We start from the raw sequence: 21916 nt of genomic DNA, 5'->3' as shown, positions 1-21916 counted from the left end.
CTGATATTCTGTATTTTCTGACATTATTTTTATTATACATATTTTTCGAACTGAATTTAGGCATTCTGACAAAAATAAAAAATCTAATTTAAATTACGGGAATACTAAAATCGAAAAGAAAAAGAGACCTATAATTGATCAAGAAATTGACAGTGTGTTGAAGAGATTTAAAAAGGATGTAGCAGATACAAATATCACGAAATCATTGAACAGCGATAATGATAATATTCAATCAGATCCTGTAGCATCCTGTAGCTCGAATAGCACTTGGAAGAAATCAAAAAATTCGTCAAGCAAACATGAAAGTAAAAATCAAAATATGTTGAAAATGAAGACCACTAATATTTTTCAAAATATAACAATAATGAACACGAATATCAGGTATTTCTTTCATAAAATAAAGATATATTACTTTCATATTAAATAATAATTTATCCAAGTTTCACATATACATTTTTAGATATTCTTCTCGTATTACAGAGTTTCATCTAAAATATTGATTTATTCATTTTCCGACTTCTTAGATACATTTTTGTTTTATTTGAATGATTTCTTCTTATGCAAAAATATTTAGATCGCGTGCAGTGTATATTAATGCGATTTTAGAATTCCTGCTACCAAATATGTATTTGAAAAGACTTTGAAACTGCAAAGACACATTATACCCATATCTGCGAAGAGAGGCATTCTTCATGAAAAATACGAAGAGTCTCGATTTTATGGAGTATTGCGCAATAAAATCGAAGATAAAATCAGAAAATAGCTACTAAATAATTAATTATAAGAAAATAGAAATTTAAAAATGTAAGTTAAATACGTATAATGTCTTACTTGAAGCAACGAGGAGGTACTGTCCTCGGTGCTTGAAGACGCGATATTAAATTACACTTATAATTTTAATTTTACAGTATAGTTATTTTCGCTAAATGTATTATTATGATAATTAAAAATGTATATTTTCATCTCATTAAATGATATAAAAACAAATACAGTCATTTGACGCGATGCACTGTCTAGTGTCTATTATATATTGATATAAGTGAATTTAAAACCTATACGAATTGTTAAAAATTAATATTTATTTATTATGAATACTCGCGAGAATTAAATTTATATTCATAGAAAGCTCGAATTATATTTCGTCAAAAGGACAGTATCTATAGTGACACTCTCCTTTCCGTATAATTTTGTATTCATCAGTACTCATATTCTCATATTATATTTATATCCCCCTATATTAACCTCATATTCGTCGTCTCACCAATTACGATAAAACGAAATAGTACCGAGAATAAACAAATGTTTTGAACGTGAAGATAAAATAAGACAGCTTCTCGTTACTTCGTATTTAAATATTCCCCCATATTAACCTCATATTTCATATTCTTCGTCTTACTAAGATCGTTTCACCAATTACGATAAGACGAAATAGTACGGAAAGTAAACAAATGTTTCGAACGTGAAAGTGAAATAAGACATTTTTGTTATTTCGTATTTAAATATGCTAATCCTAGCAGATTCGATTACAGTCATGATGATTTAAAAGAAATAAATCATTTTTAACAGAATGTAATGTGCCCGTTAGATTAAAATAATGAGTGAATTTAAATTGCATCATTTGGTAGTTGAATTAATCGGATTATTGGGGTGAGTAAAAGTAAAACATTTCATTTCGTATTAATTTTAATTAGACAATTATCGTTTTCTATAATATATACAAGTATTTGAAGCTTAATATCGTTTCATAATTTATCCTTGGCAATAAACTATTTACTTTAGGTCGTCTTCTGCGCCCGAGAAACATGTGGAAAAATTACAAAAAGAAGGAATACCAACGAGTCCCAGTGCTCTGACTATGGTTGCATCGCAAAGTTCTATTCGGAACTTGGCTAGAAACTCACCTGTTCCTGAATTGTTTCTTCAAAAATATGAAGAATTAAAAGCAAAAAAGTTAGTGCTACAATGAACATACAGATTTAATATAAATAATAAATTAAAATATTAATGAATGATATTCCTTTTACAGAGTAGATCTATTAGGTTTGTTCATTCAGGTATTGGAACTTATATCCAGTGATAAAGAGTTGAAGAGCTTCTTAGCTAAGCAAGCATCTTCTTCGACATTAAATCCTACAAGGAATTCTGCTATTACAACAGAAGACTTACCACAGGTTAATCTTACTTTTTTTTAATATCAATTTAACAATCAGTTCAAATCTTTAAGAGAAATCTTTTGTATATTATGTGTAACGTAGATCTGTAAGAATGTGATTAAAGCAGCTGTGGAAGGAGAAAAGAAGTTAAATAAGCAAGTATGTGCAATTACGAAAAAAGCAGAACCATTGGTAATTAAATATAACTGGGTACACGAGAGGCCTAGAATAACATGGGACTTTTACAACGAGCTCAATGTAACTCCATGTCAAAGTAAACATCTCCCTTATATTAACGTTATGATTTAACCAAAATTACTTACCAAACTGTCAAATGTTTACAGAAGTTGTACCGATCGTCTCTCAAGAATCCATATTACTTTGGGATATTTTGTATTGTTTGAAAGGTATAGATGGTACTTACATCGTCTCCGAACCTTTAACAAGCCCATACGCAGTGAAGACGTTTAACATATCTCCAGATGTTGGTAAGAGATAGCAAAAGCTCTAACAGTATTTAAATAATTAAACCAATAATAGAAAATTACAATGATACATATAACATTGTTTTTGATTGAGTTTTATTTCTATAGGTATATCGTACAAGCAAATGGTTCAACAGATATTGCCTCTTGCGTCTCACTATTCCATGACAGCTAGATTCGTGGAGAAAAAAGTTTCACCGGAAGATGGTCAAGTAAATCATGCTTTGAGAGGAGCCATAAGATGCTTACTGAAAGATTATTTAGTATGTATAACAACAATGATAATATAACTGATTTCTATTATGGAAAAGTGTAGAATCATTTGTGTCTCAGTTGTTTGTCGTACAGTTGGAAATGGAACACGTGCGCGGCAAATTAAATTTGCAAAAACTGTGGTTTTATGTTCAACCGACCATGATTGCGATGTCTATACTCTTTCAAATTACATCCACTATATGCAAGGTACATTACTGCTTTTATCTTGCACATATTTGTTCCTTTGTACAATTCAATGGTACGTAAGAATTATACAAAATTGTATGGATTATATGAAAGATTGCTAACTAGGCCAATGCAAGAGGTGGGAAAGTCCTCAGTCTTCTGCACGAGCAAGCAAATAATATTAGCGGGGAAGCGAAGTTTAAAGAGTTGTGTTTGTATCTTATTCAAACGGCAAGTGTTCCATACATGCAAATACTAGAGAAGTGGGTTTACAAAGGAGTCATATGCGATCCATATGAAGAGGTAAAGATAGGACAAGGATATATCTGTTGTTATAGAGATTATTATAAAGATACATTTATAAATTATTTAATCTTTAAATTGTTTTAGTTTTTTGTGGAGGATAACGAATTAATTCATAGGGAAGAACTACCTATAGATTATTCGGCAGATTATTGGGAAAAGAGATATACTATGAGACCAGAAAGAATACCGATATTCCTCAACGAACATGCACAGACAATTTTAAGAACTGGAAAGTATTTTAATGTAATTAGGCAATGCGGTACGTGACGTTTATTGCGTGATCAAATATAATAGAAATTATAACTAAGATAGTACTAATTTGTTATAATTTTTAATAGGAAAAACTGTTCAATGGGGAAAACAAGAACCATTGATTTATCAACATCAAGGACAAAAGTACATAGCTGCTATCGATAGAGCCTATTCCGAGGCTGCGAAAACTTTGTTAGAAGTTCTGATCCATGAAAATGACTTGATGGGCAGACTTCGCAGTGTAAAAAGCTATTTTCTTCTTGCGCAAGGAGATTTTGTGGTACGCTTTCATTTCATTCATAGTAGATGGCAGATTTTATGCATTTATAAGAAAATATCACGATAGTCTTATTTTGTATAAAAATCCGCAGTCTAATAATAAATATCGTAATTTGAAAATACATGATGTATCATTCAATTATAGGTTCAATTTATGAACCTTTGCGAGGCTGAATTGAATAAAAACATGTACGATATTTTCATTCATCGATTGGCATCTCTTCTTGAAGTTGCATTACGTATGTCCACTGCGGACTCTGATCCGTATAAAGATGATCTGAAGCCAGAACTTTTACCATACGACCTGCAATTTCAAATGTTTAGAATACTATCCATTCAAACCAGAGATGAAAAAGGTATAATATAAAAGATAGTGACATAGTATACATATGATAGAAAAGTTTATAAGTAGAATGTTTAATCATGTATAACTTTCTGTTTCAGAATATTGTTTTCAAACGGATAAAACGCTAACTGGTTTGGAAGCATTTGTATTTAACTACGATGTTAAATGGCCCGTTTCCTTGATAATCAACAGGAAAGCAATAGCCTGTTATCAAATGCTTTTCAGGCATTTGTTTTATTGCAAATACATCGAAAGACGCTTGTGCAGGTTTTTACATACATTTCCAATTCTATAAGATTATCGTTATATTTAATTTGATTAAATACTTTCGTTTCTCATTGTAGGGTATGGGTCAGTAATAAAATTGCGAAGACTTTCACCCATAATGTTGCAAAGTCGTACAGACAAGCGTTTTCTTTAAGGCAGCGAATGCTTGATTGCATTCAGCATTTGGCTTATTACATGATGATCGAAGTTATCGAGCCGAATTGGCTTACGTTTCTAAATAAAATGAGCAAGGTAAGACTTTAAATTATGTTCTAATATATCTCGTATCAAACTATACTTTTAATTTGTTACATTCCGTATTAATTTTATGAAATGTGATTGATAGGTCAGTAACGTGGATGATGTTTTAAGCGTGCATCAAGATCTCCAAGATAGTTATTTGAAAGAGTGTATGCTAACAGATCCTGATCTCCTCGGCTGCATAACAGGCATTTCTGCCGCCTGCATCGAATTTTGCAACTTCATGGAAGTAAGTATCTCAAATATTGATTGACAAAAGATGCAATAAAATAATCTTGAATTGATATACACATGAAACATGACGAAAACATTTTATCTGAGTTGCGTTGTTTGCTTTGATTCAGATTCTTTCTGATAACTTTGTTATCCATTAACGTTTGCAGAAGGGCATACACGATAGCTATTGCAGTTCTTAGATTGTTACGAGTTTGATCTCTGTGTAACAAATAATAAAATTATTGATGTTAGACTGAAAATTGTCAGGACTATAAAACGATTATGCATGTTATGTTTATTATTAACATACAATTGTTACTATCTGACGTTTCGATTTATTAATCGTTTTCGAACTAAAAAAATGAGTTGAGTAGTAAACTGAATTTTATTATTTTACTAATGTTAAGCGTATGAGTCCATACTACATTGACGCCGAATTGACGTCCATGATTGGCTCCTATCAGGAAGATGTCTATGATTCCGAGGTACATCCCCAAAATTATAACTTTGCTTCCATGCATCTGTGTAGCATTAGTATCATAAAGCTTTTAGTAAACGAAAATTCTTCTATCTACAGTGTAAATAAAATTTCAATTCGCATGATTTATTTTATATGAATGCGAATTAAAATTTATTGAGAAACCTGTTTTTTTTTTCAATTTGTATTCTTCTACTGATGCAAGGGAATGAATAGATCCTAATTTCTTTTTATGAAAACGATCGGATATAGTTGAGTAGGTAAATTCATGCTCTTCTTCAATCATTTAGTTTAAATATTGTTTATTATTTTTGTGTACTTAATTATATTTAGTAAGAGAACACCATTATGAACATTATCACTATTAACATTCATGTAATGGTAATGGGATTCATTAGAATTAGTTACTTTTAATTGTGAATTCGTATACTTTCAGCGAGTAAGGAGATTATATCGTGACTGAATCACAGAATTATTGATTTGAATGACTTACTGTCTTTTATCAAATGCATGTACTCGATGATTGTAAATTTTTATATTAAATATCTTTTAAAAATTATTCAGAACCAAAAATGTGCAAGCATGCTATTTCACGTTATCAATTATGGTTTATCATTTGTGTTTAGAATCCTAATTATGACGAACAACAATATTGTTTTTATTTTCAGCTGGAGACATTTAAAAAATAGCACATACTAGTTCGTGACTGTATTTTTATTAATCGATTTCAGACATCATACGTATATTCGTTTTTCACAATGTATGCTTTTTAATCCTAAGTTTACAAAGGGCCTGGTGCATATATTTAAATAAAAGAAACAAAAGTAATAAATTGTATGTCCGTGTGATTTGTTAGGAGGAATACGGCAATACGTCCAAAGAGAATGCCGCCAGTTTCGAAGAAACTATCGTCTCGCTGGACGAGAAATTCACTCAAGTATTAATTCGTCTTCTAGACAGAATCTGTGATCTAGGCCGTGATAACAATAACGAGAAACTTCTGAACGTGTTTTGTAGGTAAGCTCGTGAATGAAATTTATAAACGTCTTTGGAATGCGGTCTTAAATTCGAATCACGTACAATGTATGCCAAATATTTAGTAGAAAGAAAAGAAAAATGTTAATCCAGTATTTTGAAAATTATATTCAAATGTAGTCTGCAAATAATTCTCGTAAAATATAACTTGCGAATTATTTGATGTTGTCAATGAAATATAATTCGAGACTGCTACACTAAACAAATTGAAAAAGAAACGTAAATATAATAATTTTTTTCTATTCAGGCTAGATTTCAATTTATTTTATACCGACATTTTGATACGACGTGGAAGAGAAAAGACAGCCCAAGAAGATGTCTCCGGTTGAATACTGATATCTGCCAGATGTCCACGTAATGGTAGATGTACGTTTGTAACTTTCAAACAATTTTACTCTTTTGCACAGTATTTGTATATGATACAAAGTAGCTGTAGATGTTAATACATTAAAGCTATCTATAAAAAATTAATCGCGCACGAAATGCTTCTTTAAGTTATTGAAACATGCGAAATTGTTACGAACACTGTCCATTTTGTACATTCGGAAAATAAAATGTATTTTATAAATAAAAACGTCAAATTGTGTATTTCAAATCATTTATAAAATAACATTAGATTAACTAAGATGAATGTAAAGGAAATAAAAGGAAAAAAATATGAACACGCAGAGAATCATATATTACGTTTAATTATCCCTGGCAACATTAACATTGTTATCAATCGTTTCCTTCATGGAAACTAAAACAGTTTCAATCACATCGAATCTTTCCTCAAGTTTATTCATTTTATTGAACAACTTTTCATTATCAGTTTCTTGCCGTCTCTTCGACAAAATGTCCTTAGCCTGCTTGATGACAGAAGGATCAATCTTAAACGTAGGCATTACTTTCTCAGAAAGAGTCTCAGAACTCGTATCAGGCTGTGCTTTGTAATGTAATCTCCTGGAGATTTCCAAACCGTCTTGCGGTTGTACAGTCAGCTTGCCACTCCTCAAATAACTTGGAAACAGAAGAACTTTCTCAACTAGGAATGTCAAAGGATTAAATTTCCACGTGTACATTTTGCCGCACGCAATGTTTTCAAAATAAGCGAGTACTTTTATCCTGGATATCAGTCCCACCAATTCCGCCTTGTGGAGAATCTCTGCCGTGTCACTGACTGCCAAGCCATTCAACAAATTAAACAACACTATAGCTATAAGAAAGACGAACAACACGAAGATGAGATGACTGAAAATAGGGTGTGTATTAAATGGAATGTCACCGGCTTCGAACTCTCCCGTGAGCATGATAATAGTCTTGAACAGCGAACGCCCGGGATCCGGGAAGTTTTCACCGTCCTTGAAGATGGTGAAGAAGGCTAGCGCGAAGGCTAAGATAAGGAATGCATAAAAGAAGAAGAAATGCATAAAGTTAAAAGAAACTGTCTTGAACATTTCAATACTGGTAGACATTCGTGGATGTTTTCCCATTTGTATCACTAATTCCCAAGCGGACAATAATATAGTCATAGCCACGATTTGGACGTTTCCATCGTTGATCGTGATAAATGCAAAAATCACTAAAGTCATCTCTATCCAGTTCTCCGAGCTCCATAAGTAATCAGACGGAGATGAAAGAAGTTGGAGAAACTCTCTGAGTGCGAGCAGCCCCAGCGCGATGCCAGTAAATATTCGCAGGACGTGAACGGATAATTCTTTTGCCTCTCCTTCGATCTCGATTGAATTTGTTTCTGTATTATTACCTCTTACATAAGTAGTGCGGAGAATGTAGGCGTTCAGTAAAACGTAGACGATGAGATAGAAGACAAAATTTAAATAAACGATGTGTCTTATTCGGTGCCATTTTAGGTACAGAAAGGAGGATAGCAAAGGGTGCGTAAGCAATTGTTTTAAATTATTGTTGCCAGCTATGTAGCGAAACACATCCATTTCTCGTATGCTCTCGTCCGAGAATATGACATTTTTGTTTTGCCTCTCCATATAGAATTCAGGGTTCTTAGGCATTAGGCATTTGTAATTGAATTCGATCGTGTATTCGTTCGCTTTCTCTCTTTTGGCTTGAATGCAATCATCGAAATATTTGGATAAAATGGATACTGGGATGTCAGCAATAGCTGGGATATTGAATGCGTTCATATCACCGATATAGCTTCCTTTCTCGAGCAACTGTGTCATTGCTTCGCGACAATCGGCACTCGCTGCGTGATGAAGTGGAGTATTCTTCTTGCCTACGCATTTGAATCATTGTTTAATGCTTTAATATTAAATACAATATTCTACTATGCAGGATGAGAAAATAAATTTTCTTAAAATATACTATGTACGAGTTCATTAAACGATACAAATCATCATGGACGTTTGCATATAAATTACGTGTTTGTTTAAATGAATCATTAAAAAATTACACTTTTTAAAATATGATTGCACGAATGAATTCTATAGGAAAAATTATAATTGTATATACATTGCCGGTAACAGATATAACGAAAACATGTGATACTTACCATCCTTACTATCCTTGCATCGAAGATCCACATCCTCCTTGACAATCATTTTGAAACAGTTCAAGCGTTCCTCCGCAGTGCCACAATCCTTCCTTGTAGGTGTACTAAGTTCGATGCAAGCATCCATTAACAATTTTTCAACATTCAGATCCGGTCTTAATAGTTTGCCATCATCCATTAACAAACTGTTTTCAACATTCCTGCTTTTAATATTCCTGCTTTTAACTGTTTCCAATAGTTGGCGAAGAATGTCTGGTGAACCTTTCTGTATAGCCAAGCTTGCTGCTTTTTCCAAATTGGGTTTAACTCTGTCTGTTTTCTTTAACAACGCAGCAACTGTATTCGGCAAATTGTTCTTGATAGCCAGTTCGATCAAATTCTCAGCCTGCTTGTTCACTTCATCTTCTTCGACTTCTTCCAGACACTTCAGAAAATTCACTTCATCATGATTGTTCAAGTAGGACTTTAAATCTTGAACATTCGCTCCTTGTTTCTCAACAGGAGGAGGCAATTGGATATTTGGAAAATTCTTTTTCAATAATTCTCTAGTTGTCTGTTCATTGTAGTCTTCGTACTCTAATTTCAAGATGTGTTTGCTCTGTGTCATGATCAGGTTCACCATGTCCGAGTCTTTCTGCATCGCTGCCAAGTGTAAAGCGGTTACACCCTGGGTATTAAGTATGTTTGGACTGGCGCCTTTTTCTAACAGCCGACGGGCGCATTCTAAGTTTTGCTCCTTCACCGCGAAGTGTAAAGCCGTTCGCTGTGCCGCTTCGAGATTCGGATTTATCGTTCTTTCCTTCAGTAGTATGTCTAGGACTTCGAATTTGCCTGTCTTACATGCCCTCTCCGTGGCTAGGTGAATCGGTCCACGATTGAGAGTCTTATTCACTCTGTTCACGTTTGCACCTGTCAGAGGAATTTCCAAATGTTCAAATGCGGAGAAAGAATTACCGCTTGAGGGTTTCATAAATAAACCGCGGATTTTTATTCATTTATAAGAAATTTGAAAATGTAAAATTATATAAAATATACAGTGGTTTCTTGACTGATTCCTTTGCGCACACCTTTATTTAATAAGAACTGCACAAACTCTGGAAAATCTTTCTCAATGGCGACGTCCAGCCAAGTTTTGTTTGATTCTTTCGAGTAGATGTGATTTACGTCGATGGCTGGTGGTTCTCTGTCTAGATTCTGCTCGAGAAGGCACTTGAAGTTCTCAAACTTTCTTGATTGCACATACTCCCATAACAGTTTGTAGATAGTTTGAGATTTCGAGGAAGAGGTGTAATCACAAAGAAGGTGCATCTTTACATCCTTGGAATCCATGCTGGGATAATTAAGTAAATGATAAAAATGTAAAGATCAACTGGGTATGTAACTTATTAATTAATAGATTGTGAATTTTCTGAAGAAATCCTATGTGTAAGAAATATGAAGAATGAAAAATGCAAAAAATATAAGCTTCTCTAATATTTTTGTTATATGCAACTGTCAGCATACTTATTACAGATGATGATAACGTGGTGCGTTTTATAAGTGTATGCGTGGGTGTTATAAATCATCACGATACAGTTCCAGCAATGATGTCATTAAAGCATATTTTAGCGGGACTAACAAAGATATTGCAGGTGTTTAATTAATTTAAGAACATAGGCAATAGATTAAACGTAATAAGCAGATTGAAGGGTTTATATGGAAAAACTGTAAATTGAATAATAATAGGAAAACGCAAATAGAAAAATTCTGAAATAAAAGATATGAGTGATATTACCAATAAATAAATAAGCCGATAAACCAAAAAAATAATTGGAAACAGGGACGGCTACATAAAAAAAATTTTTCATAGTACGTAAACTAATGATATGTATAAGTTTTCTCTAATCTACCGACTGTGATTCAATGTTGGGATGTGTCTGATACACCTACAAAATAGAGATTGTATGAGACACTAAAATATGTATTAAGTAGGCGCCTGCTACCTACGGAAGTAGAAGTCCGGACGCGTTTCCGGTCATTAGCATTAATTCAAGTTCGTGTAAATGACAGGAATGTTGACAACGACGCGACGGTGTCGTTGAATTGTTCGCTGAACAATCATAGCACTATCGCTTTAATCAATGATGGAATATCAAATTTCTATTGTAAAGACATGAATGTAGATAATTATCGTGGAGCAGACGATCCGCGAAGTCAGTCAACTTTCACTCCTTATTTACTGAACGAAGTTAAAGTGCAATTTATTTATATGCTCGATTATTTATTATAATGCAGATCCATTTATGCATATTTACGATGTCATACAAATAAATTAATTGAACCATTTTTATATCAATTAATTGAACCATTTGTAATTGTGATCTCCAAACTGCGGATTTTATGCATTTATAAAAAAAATTAAACAAAGAATGTATGAAATCTATAAAAATATTAAAAATTGTTAAATGTTGAAATTGTTAAGATATAAAAACACTAAACCATAAATCATGATTTTTAAATATCTCATTTTGCATAAAAATTATGAATCAAAGACTTATTTAGTTGTAATGTAGATTATTAATAGCGTGATTTCAAGTACGTAATAGTGAAGCTATCTAATAAATGACACATCTTCGATTATAATGGGTCCATTGTATTAGTCGAATCAGTATAGTTGTAGATAAATCACAACATGAGCAGTTTTTATCATGTAAAATAGGAATAGATATGTATATTTGTACCTGTAACGATGATGCAAAGAAAATAGTGAGTTCCTCAACGAGCTTGGTCATGCAGGGGACTAACTCGCGGAGTTGTCTTTGCTGACCAGTTCTCTGTATCGTGATGTCACATGGGTGGGGACTGGACAAGTGTCGTGTGTCATTCACGCTCGTATAGTCGTTCTGGTCTTCTGATTCTATAAGTAACCATTCTCATCGGTAAACGCGTTAATTGAATATAGAAACTTCCATGAATTTTCGTAATTATTTAGGATGTTACAATAACTAATATGCTAAGGTAAGTGTCCCAAATTCTGTTCACGTCCAAATTTCGACTCATTGGCATATTTTTCTATAACTTCAAGATATCATATATAATAGTAGAAAAATACCAATTAAGATATGAACAGGAATTGAAACATTTACTTTCGTATTCTAAAACCTGTTAGCAGAATTTTTCTTTCATACAGAATCTGTTAATAATTATTAGACTGCAGATTTTTATGCAAAATAATACATTTATGGTATCAGTTTAGAAAGTATATTTTAGGTACATTCTTTGATAATTTTCAATTTCTGATATTCTTATAGTTTTAAAGATCGCACATTGCTTATATCTTCATTTTTATTGTATAAAATCCGTAGTCTTGTTTTACTAGGAAATGTTTTATATGAATTTTGTAGTTAATGGAATCTATTTTAATGTTAATGCATTTTTGTTCAGCTCAATAAATATAGCTTCGTAGTTTATTTTAGATAACAATTCTTATCGATACATCCTAGATAATAACGAAAAAAATAATTGAAATATCTATCGAAAACAGTTAAGTACTATCAATGTATTTTGAAGTCAAATTTGTTTACCACATTATATCAATAATTTTTTTATATTCTATCATCATAGTTTGGAGAATCAGGAAGTAAGTTTTGTTTGGATATATCGTCACCTACTAATTTTAGCTGACATTTGCCCCGAGCACAAGGCCAGAAGAATCGAGAATGAAGACCAAAATTGTTAGGGTGCGTGGGTTGCAAAATCTTGTATGCATACCCACTAAAAGAACTAAGGACTCACCACTTCCATGCGAATGGTTTAACATAAGAGTTTTACAGCTGTCCCGAGTTTCAAAATATCTTAGCTAAAAAACATCAGAAACGAACTTATATATTAAATTTAAAAAATCTTTGTATCAAATCAATACCATAAAAGTAATATTTTATTTTATATTTTTATAATTATTATAGTATCATAATTTAATGTTTTAATTTCTATTTGTGGCTATCATCAGTTTTTCTTCTTATGTATGTACATTAGGTTTGCAATTAATAAAGTAATAAGTTAATAAATTCGCCATAAAGAATGGATTCTTCATTGAATACGAAACCACTGTTAATATTTAGGAAAGTAAAAAAGAGAATTTAAGAATAATTCTATTTCTCTAATCCTACTTGTAAGGATAATCGGATCGATAGCGCAAGCGCTGTATCAGAAATTCAAGGATTACGAGGTGGGGATAAGAAGCACATGTACGATAGCGTGGCTTTTAATTTCAGTTTCTCACGAACGCGCGTTAAGTTAACATCAGTTCTCGTGTCTTTGTGTCTCTTCCGCTACGATTCTGTGATTCGATCAATTATCTCGGTCACTTGCTATTCACGTCTTCACGCGACAGGAGCTTGTTAGTACCTCAGTGTTTTACCTTTTGCGATATCAAGGTAAGCAGTCTATTACATTTAATTGATATATCTTGGTAAACAGAGAACCGGTTTACTCTTGTTATCTAAGATAGAGAAACTTCAGAATCTGTCTTTAAACAAAAATAAAAAAAATTTAGAAACGCTAGCTGATTAAAATTGTCTACTGAGCCTGATATAATGTGAAAGGAAATTTGGAATTTTTAAGTATTCGATATGAAATATAAATAAATCTGTGCTATATGTTGTTTAATTTATTACACTATTGTTAATCCTACTAATATAATTATGGTTTCAAAATCTCAAGAGAAAAGATAATTAAGAAAATAATCAGGACCAATTATTGTAATTTACTTCACTATGGTACATAATAAAACTCGATTGACATGACTTCTTTTAACGATAAACCAATGTTCATAAAAATACAACAATATGTAAATTGTAAAATATAGTATATAAAAGCAATTTAAACATTCTTAATGACTTTGCAAAACGTCAACTATTGAACATTGTATGATAGCAAAACATAATTTTTTCTTAGTTCTGTTTACATTGATAAACCTGAACACATACAAAGAACGAATTGTATGCATGTATTTTGAGTTTTTCTTATACAGAGAATTGGAGAACTGTACGTGCTTTTAGTCAGAGGTATTTTAGTTTCGTTTACGGTTCAGTACCGAGTAATCGTCGTAACATGTCGTAAACAAATATTATGTCATCGATGTGTAATAATGAATTCACCGTCGGTGACCATACAAAATGTGTAAATGGCAATTCTTCTCGCAGTACTACTATTATAGTTCCGATACGATCGATGATTCATCTTTCTGTATCTATTGTGCTTATACTAGTAATTAATTATACATATATGAATTATAATGTAAATCGTTGTACGTGTCGTAATAAGCAATTTGTCGCCGAGAATGAATGATTGTACGATTTAAAAAGAATAATAAATTGTGCAGTCTCCGTCATTTTATGCAATGTAACTGATAAACAATTCTGCGATACCAGCATTTCTTACTTTACTTTTGTAATTTAATTTACTCCTAATAAGTTGCAAATTAGTGAATGACAAGAACTTTAGAATCGTTGAACGAGCTACAAGCATAAATAAATAAGTCTTAATTATGCGACTGAAGCAAAAAAGGTGAGAGTCACGCGTCAACTTATATACGTACTATACTTACGTCGTGAAATTATGCGTAACGTTTTCATGATTATCAAAAATCGATCATTTAATCCATCTTACCCAATATGGTACACACGAGCAATCCTTGATCACGTTTCTACCAAGCTTCTTATAACATTGCTAAATATAGCCAACTTCAGAAAATGGAATAAAAAAAAATGGTTTTCAAAGTTTTAATCAATATTCTTCATAAAAATAGCAAAAGACATAATAGAAGTTTAAATTTAAAATAAGTTTTGATTACAAAAGTATTAGACGCAAAAATGCCAAAATATCTTTGTTCTCAATAAGAAAACACTCTGAATAAGGAAATGTATCTCGTAGAAGGTAAAGATTTCGCTTTGTACTCTATTAATTTACACACAATCGCATTATTCTCGTTTTGGTCACAGAGGCAACTTTTCCTACCTTCATCACGAGAAGCTTTCATCTCTATATTTGGGCGACGTGATCTTTTTTTGTCCGCACGTTGAACTCCCAGAATTTACATACATACAGTAAGAAATATCATCATACACAATTTTTTGTTCAATTTTATCAATGCCTATATCTTTATATCATGAGAACATGGAATAGATGCATCGTTGTACTTTGGCAAATTAAAATACAATTGGTCAGGCTTTAGGATAAATTCAACTACTGAGAAATGTTATTTTTTTTAATTTGGAATGAAATCAATTATTACCAAATCTCAATGTTATAATTATTACGTACGTAGAAGAAATATCCAACAATATACGAAATATCAAGACTGAAATACATATTATTGTTTTTAAAAGACGATAAAAATTCTGATCTATTTAGATTGCATTTTTTGAATTGACATTACAAATATTTTATTTTGCACATGCATCCGAATGATATTTCATATTGACTTTGTATGTATGCGAGTGAACGCGTTTCGTTAGATCGCTCGTTATTGTTCGAAACGCGAAAGGATTTTGCTGTCTCGCTTCAGGACTCGGAGAAAGTGGCGAATAAAGCTGATGCTGCTGGCCACGGGACCAAACGATGCCATTTTTGTTCACGCATCCTTAAACAGCCGTTTGCATTGAAATTTATTGATTTCTTTTCGAGATCGAGTTCTGCCCAAGGCTCGCAACACCGATTTCTCGATCGCAGAACGTTTTTTTCACTTTTTAAACTTTGCAATTATTTTCCTATCTCACAGATAAAAGATCGGTTGTTTCAAAATGCAAGTGCGTGACAATTGGCCTGTTACAAGTTATATAAAATAAGAACATTCATGCAGGTATTTTATAGCAGATGTTTTATATTTATATTTACTTTACTAGGAATTTCATATCTTATTTCTGTACTTGATGGAACTATTTGGAGTAATTAACTCTTATATTTTAACAAATGACAATTCATTTACATAATGTTTGTTGATGTTTTGTATCAATTAGTAAATATTATATTTCTTTAAATAACAATTCTTAGTGATTAATTTGTTACGTGTCATATTTATTTGAAATTATAATTGTTCATTCTTTATTGATTCTGTATAAGCGTACCATTAACCACTAGCATATACATATAGTATGAGAGTATAATCCTAATCTAGATCAATTCTAATGCATGTATGACAGTTATTAGAATACAGTTAGTAGAACCGAGAATGTGGTATGTTTAACAAAGTGAGTACTATAAGTGGGTCATGAGTCATACATTTGACCTGCATTTATTTGGCTTGATTTAAACGCTATACAATTTGTGATATTCATGTTTTATTCAGTCCAATGTCGAATGGTGGGCGATTCTGGATACCCACCATGGACATATTCTTATATGGTTGTTCGTGAGTCGTTATGTACTTCGTGGCCCGTCTTTTCGAGGACGTCGTACGTTACACAATTCCAAAGGAACGATTTCTCGGGGAAAAGTACTCACATAAAACTGTTCGATGTACAAAAAGATATATAAAAAAAATAATAGTAGACGAAGCGAAAACTTAAATAGAATCGTATCTCTTATAATTCTTGGAGAAAAGTAGAAGACACATTTAAATGAGAATTGTTAAGGATCCAATATAATTTAATACATGACAAACTAGACAACAGAAATTATGCATGAGGTGAATGCCTAAATGTTCTCTGCAATTTTTAAAACTAAAACTTTCAAAAACTTTTTTGTGAATGCATTAGTACTTGCATACAATATGTAATCTATAATAAAATACATNGATAAATGTTTTATATTCCATAAAAATCCTGAATAGTTGAAGTTATGAAGCAAAAATTTGCACGAGATAACGTGTTTTGTGAGCACGAAACGAATGCTGTGGACAGCGGTATTCCGCGTGCAGATGAGGTATCGATCAAACTCCGAAACACGCGTTTCTGTTTCGCAAGAATGCGCGACGTTTAATGTGTGTCATTCACGAAATTCCATCGCTTTTCTCTAAACGATTATTGATTCTTCTCTTTTCCAATGTCATTGATATATCGTCTTATTTGAAGAATGAAATATTCTGAAGTGAGTTCACACAATACACAAACACAAGTTAATTTATAACTTGCCGTATATCATTATAATCTATCATTAGCAATATACAATTCCAGTTTCCTTTATATTATAAATATAGTTATAATTGAATTTGTAATTGACTACATACAATTACAATCTGTAATTTGCAATGAAGAATTAAAATTTCGTACACAATTACAATTTAATTTATAATTGGTGCTACAATAATATTGCAATTTATTTTGTCATTTTTGTAATGTCCTCAATATGCAATCTTTACACTTACCGGATGTATAAATCTGTGTAGGAAAAGACACAGCACCGGCGTCCTCGTTGCATGGGCGCACATTATCAACGAAATACGAAGTAACTCCTGCGCCTGGTGATTACAATCCAGAGAAAGCAGAGAAAATCATTCTGGACCGATCACCGAAATACTCGTTCGGCATCAAAACTCAGACTGAGAAGATCAACTGTACGCCTGGTAAGCGAATTTGTAATTTCAAGCTTCAAGAGGAATTCACTAATATTCTTTTATCAGCGTAGTTTTGTTTGTAAAATATTTTTCTGATTAGCGCCGAGTGACTATTGCACCGAAAAGGTGAATCTCGATAAGACACCCGAGTACAGTTTCGGGTTGAAACCTGTACTGGAGAAATCGAACGATATTCCCGGTAATTGAACAAATTACAAACCGGTTACAATACTCTCTGAACTAATTGTTACTCAATTACTAATACAGTTAATCAATCTTTTGCATTCAGAATGAAATGGGATAAAAGGTAGACTTTACTAATCTTAAAAAATAATATATGATTCAAATTTTATACAATGTTACATTGGTACAAGACTGCGATTTTTTTATGCAATTATTACTTAATAAAAACCGCAATGATTTTTGCACCGACCTAATACTATGCAAAATTTGAATCATATTCTATACGAGATTGCATTGAAAAGAAATGAAATGTTTAACTCCAAGTTAAATAAATTTGCTAATGGCAACAAGCAAATAATAACAAGTATTTTCAGTAGTGAATGTTTTATTTAAAAGTAGCGAAACGTGATTGAGAAAATGATTTCTGAAGAGGAATGACGCTTCAAGAACCGATCATTAATTATTACCGATTACTTAAAACGGGAATTCTGTAGAAGCAGAAGAATAACCATTGCTCAATGCTTAGGTATTGCATCTTGGATCTTGATTGACATTTTTGTTTGGCTTCTCGTTTTATTTTGCTTGCCGCTCGATAAATCTTGAATTTATTTCACTTTATTCTTCATTTTATACTGATAATAAATTGTTGTAAGCTGTTTACAAGCAGATTAAAATAGATAAAAATGATGCTTATAATATGTATATTTAATGATTACATTGCATGTAATATAAAGGGTGAATCAGTAGGAACAATCATAAAAAAATTAATTGTTCTTGTGTCTCATTAGAAATTAGATATTTGATATAGGTTTTATTGAAGTTTATTGAATTTACGTATTCTTTTCTTTATTTTTTAAAGGAACCACATTTATTAATTCATTTTGTATAATAATTTTATTAATAAGTATCAATGTTACAAAATTAGAAAATATTCTCTGATCTTTTTTTCAATTAGCAAAGTTGCTTATTGTTGTAAAATGTTGCTTACGAAGTAGCATTTATTTTATTTACATCAGATTTTATTTCATATTTTTTTAATGAGTCTATTGTGTTTCGAAGCTAAATTAATCGATTTTTCTTTTATTGTACGGTAATCAGCGCCTGGGGCTTACTATCCGGAAAAGGTAAGATTGGACCATATTCCACAATTCAGTTTCGGACTTCGGCATACAATCGCAAAACCCAGCGACACTCCAGGTAATCAATTTTTGAGCACGTTATAAATATAACGCAGAGTGTATTTGAAATGGAACGTTTGCTCCGCATTAAATATTTGCTCGGTCAGCGAACTGAGAGATCACTTTCATAAAAATAGATTGTTAGCAAATTTACATTAGCAGTGGCACGTTTCATATTTTTTTATAGCACCTGGTACATATAGTCCTGAGAAAGTAAACCTTGACAAAGGTCCTCAGTACAGTTTATCCGGAAGAAGTCGAATGGAGAAACCTGATGACACCCCTGGTACGAAAATTGTCGCACATTGTAAAATAAATACAATTTTAATCCTTTTGTAATGAGAAATTTAATTGGTAAAAAAATGTCTTCAGCGCCAGGTACGTATTCCCCTGAAAAATTTAAAATGGACACGACACCGCAATTCAGTTTTGGACTGAGGCCGGCTCTCAAACAAATAAGTGACACACCAGGTAAAAATATTAGACTACGAATTTTATGCATTTGTGAAAAAATTGTAATAAAAGGAAAAAAAAATTAAAAGAGATAATACAAAAGATATAATATGTAAAATTGAAATGGTTGATCATCATTCTCGGAGAGGAAGACAAACTTTTAACTTTTCACGTTTTAAATGAATATTACAGATATACGATTATTTTGCATCAAATTCCGCAATTTATTTATCATCCCGATTACCTCTTATAAACAAAGATATTATAAATTGGCTTCATTGATCATTTAGCACCTGGAGATTATTGCCCAGAGAAGGTGAACTTAAACAAAGGTTCAGAATTTAGTTTAAGTGGTAGAGGACATTCCGTGAAACCAGTCGCTACTCCTGATTGGCACAATTCATATTTTATTTCTACCAATATTATTTAACGCTTGCCATATAACTTCCAACCTTTCCTTTTATTTAAGCTCCAGGAACATATAGTCCAGAAAAAGTAAATTTGAACAAAGGTCCCGAATATAGTTTATATGGTAAAGGAATGTCAGAAAAACCGAACGATAATCCAGGTGAATTTCTACTTATTTTAATTTTATGTACACTATTTCTCTGAAAAGTTCTTAATTTCATTTAGAATCTTTTATTTAGCACCTGGAACTTATAGCCCCGAAAAAGTAAATTTAAACAAAGGTCCCGAGTATAGTTTATATGGTAAAGGCATGTCAGAAAAACCGAACGATAATCCAGGTGAATTTATATTTAATTTTATTTTATTTACACTATTTCCTTGGAAACTTCTTAATTTCATTTAGAATTTTTTATTTAGCACCTGGAACTTATAGCCCCGAGAAAGTAAATTTGAACAAAGGTCCCGAGTATAGTTTATATGGTAAAGGAATGTCAGAAAAACCGAACGATAATCCAGGTAACCGTATTTTGACATACATTTTATTTATGTAGATTTGGTATTTAATTGCTTATTTTTTTAGATTAATGACCCCTTATATTTGATTTTTGTCATAGCGCCAGGAACATATAGTCCTGAGAAAGTAAATTTAGATAAGGGCCCTCAATACAGTCTGTCCGGTAAAGGATTACCAGAGAAGCCTAATGACAATCCAGGTGATCAGTAATGAATATTTCGTTAATATTTTCTAATTGAATTAGAAAATGGCGGATTTTACACACATAATATAGTAGAAATAAAATACTATCAAAAGATTGATAATTGATAGTAAATTCTGCATGTAATACATAGAATTATTAGCAAAGTTGCTTATTGTTGTAAAATGTTGCTTACGAAGTAGCATTTATTTTATTTACATCAGATTTTATTTCATATTTTTTTAATGAGTCTATTGTGTTTCGAAGCTAAATTAATCGATTTTTCTTTTATTGTACGGTAATCAGCGCCTGGGGCTTACTATCCGGAAAAGGTAAGATTGGACCATATTCCACAATTCAGTTTCGGACTTCGGCATACAATCGCAAAACCCAGCGACACTCCAGGTAATCAATTTTTGAGCACGTTATAAATATAACGCAGAGTGTATTTGAAATGGAACGTTTGCTCCGCATTAAATATTTGCTCGGTCAGCGAACTGAGAGATCACTTTCATAAAAATAGATTGTTAGCAAATTTACATTAGCAGTGGCACGTTTCATATTTTTTTATAGCACCTGGTACATATAGTCCTGAGAAAGTAAACCTTGACAAAGGTCCTCAGTACAGTTTATCCGGAAGAAGTCGAATGGAGAAACCTGATGACACCCCTGGTACGAAAATTGTCGCACATTGTAAAATAAATACAATTTTAATCCTTTTGTAATGAGAAATTTAATTGGTAAAAAAATGTCTTCAGCGCCAGGTACGTATTCCCCTGAAAAATTTAAAATGGACACGACACCGCAATTCAGTTTTGGACTGAGGCCGGCTCTCAAACAAATAAGTGACACACCAGGTAAAAATATTAGACTACGAATTTTATGCATTTGTGAAAAAATTGTAATAAAAGGAAAAAAAAATTAAAAGAGATAATACAAAAGATATAATATGTAAAATTGAAATGGTTGATCATCATTCTCGGAGAGGAAGACAAACTTTTAACTTTTCACGTTTTAAATGAATATTACAGATATACGATTATTTTGCATCAAATTCCGCAATTTATTTATCATCCCGATTACCTCTTATAAACAAAGATATTATAAATTGGCTTCATTGATCATTTAGCACCTGGAGATTATTGCCCAGAGAAGGTGAACTTAAACAAAGGTTCAGAATTTAGTTTAAGTGGTAGAGGACATTCCGTGAAACCAGTCGCTACTCCTGATTGGCACAATTCATATTTTATTTCTACCAATATTATTTAACGCTTGCCATATAACTTCCAACCTTTCCTTTTATTTAAGCTCCAGGAACATATAGTCCAGAAAAAGTAAATTTGAACAAAGGTCCCGAATATAGTTTATATGGTAAAGGAATGTCAGAAAAACCGAACGATAATCCAGGTGAATTTCTACTTATTTTAATTTTATGTACACT

General features: G+C 32.0%; 3 protein-coding genes across 6 annotated transcripts in view; 2 read left to right on the top strand and 1 right to left on the bottom strand.

Moving 5' to 3' along the window:
• The first annotated feature begins 1165 nt into the window (after positions 1–1165).
• Positions 1166–7099, top strand: LOC108628099 (gamma-tubulin complex component 2). 4 transcript variants are annotated; one of them, XM_018029796.2, is made up of 17 exons: positions 1168–1647; positions 1780–1950; positions 2027–2171; positions 2256–2427; positions 2498–2641; positions 2747–2901; positions 2987–3100; positions 3206–3382; positions 3470–3644; positions 3724–3917; positions 4062–4272; positions 4361–4529; positions 4607–4781; positions 4876–5019; positions 5414–5491; positions 6341–6501; positions 6767–7099. In XM_018029796.2, exons 1-17 carry the CDS (start codon positions 1595–1597, stop codon positions 6846–6848), a joined length of 2520 nt encoding a protein of 839 aa, XP_017885285.1. In that variant the 5' UTR covers positions 1168–1594; the 3' UTR covers positions 6849–7099. The 4 variants fall into 4 exon arrangements, with proteins under 4 accessions (XP_026672006.1, XP_017885285.1, XP_017885286.1 ...); XM_018029795.1 differs by having other exon boundaries at positions 1595–1647; positions 2972–3100; XM_018029797.2 differs by lacking the exon at positions 5414–5491 and having other exon boundaries at positions 1169–1647; positions 2972–3100.
• Positions 7100–7189: 90 nt separating this feature from the next.
• pain (transient receptor potential cation channel family member painless) lies at positions 7190–11851 on the bottom strand. Its single transcript, XM_018029793.2, has 4 exons — positions 11746–11851; positions 10093–10355; positions 9026–9934; positions 7190–8749 (listed from the first exon to the last, which is right to left on the bottom strand). The coding sequence occupies exons 2-4, from the start codon at positions 10352–10354 to the stop codon at positions 7206–7208; spliced, it is 2715 nt and encodes a 904-aa protein (XP_017885282.1). The 5' UTR covers position 10355; positions 11746–11851; the 3' UTR covers positions 7190–7205.
• Positions 11852–16363: 4512 nt separating this feature from the next.
• Positions 16364–21916, top strand: part of LOC108628096 (mucin-1) — a 7142-nt gene continuing 1589 nt past the window's right edge. The window contains exons 1-14 of the mRNA XM_026816209.1: positions 16364–16415; positions 17391–17567; positions 17659–17757; positions 18840–18938; positions 19107–19205; positions 19292–19390; positions 19842–19940; positions 20020–20118; positions 20198–20296; positions 20395–20493; positions 20782–20880; positions 21049–21147; positions 21234–21332; positions 21784–21909. Of these exons, the coding sequence (XP_026672010.1) occupies positions 16364–16415; positions 17391–17567; positions 17659–17757; positions 18840–18938; positions 19107–19205; positions 19292–19390; positions 19842–19940; positions 20020–20118; positions 20198–20296; positions 20395–20493; positions 20782–20880; positions 21049–21147; positions 21234–21332; positions 21784–21909 (1444 nt within the window). The remainder of the gene's footprint in view (positions 16416–17390; positions 17568–17658; positions 17758–18839; positions 18939–19106; positions 19206–19291; positions 19391–19841; positions 19941–20019; positions 20119–20197; positions 20297–20394; positions 20494–20781; positions 20881–21048; positions 21148–21233; positions 21333–21783; positions 21910–21916) is intronic.

Source organism: Ceratina calcarata, unplaced genomic scaffold, assembly GCF_001652005.2.
Source record: "Ceratina calcarata isolate Rehan_Ccalc_2016 unplaced genomic scaffold, ASM165200v1 scaffold496, whole genome shotgun sequence".
Taxonomy (NCBI): Eukaryota; Metazoa; Arthropoda; class Insecta; order Hymenoptera; family Apidae; genus Ceratina; species Ceratina calcarata.
This window is presented reverse-complemented; position numbering and strand designations above follow the sequence as displayed.

Coding starts and splice junctions, on each gene's coding strand:
- LOC108628099 (XM_018029795.1), top strand. CDS start 1,595: ATGAGTGAATTTAAATTGCATCATTTGGTAGTTGAATTAATCGGATTA. Junction 3,918..4,061: donor TTGCGCAAGGAGATTTTGTG/GTACGCTTTCAT, acceptor ATTCAATTATAG/GTTCAATTTATGAACCTTTG. Junction 5,020..5,413: donor AATTTTGCAACTTCATGGAA/GTAAGTATCTCA, acceptor ACTAATGTTAAG/CGTATGAGTCCATACTACAT.
- pain (XM_018029793.2), bottom strand. CDS start 10,354: ATGGATTCCAAGGATGTAAAGATGCACCTTCTTTGTGATTACACCTCT. Junction 9,935..10,092: donor GCAGTTCTTATTAAATAAAG/GTGTGCGCAAAG, acceptor TTCCTCTGACAG/GTGCAAACGTGAACAGAGTG. Junction 8,750..9,025: donor ATGCAAGGATAGTAAGGATG/GTAAGTATCACA, acceptor TCAAATGCGTAG/GCAAGAAGAATACTCCACTT.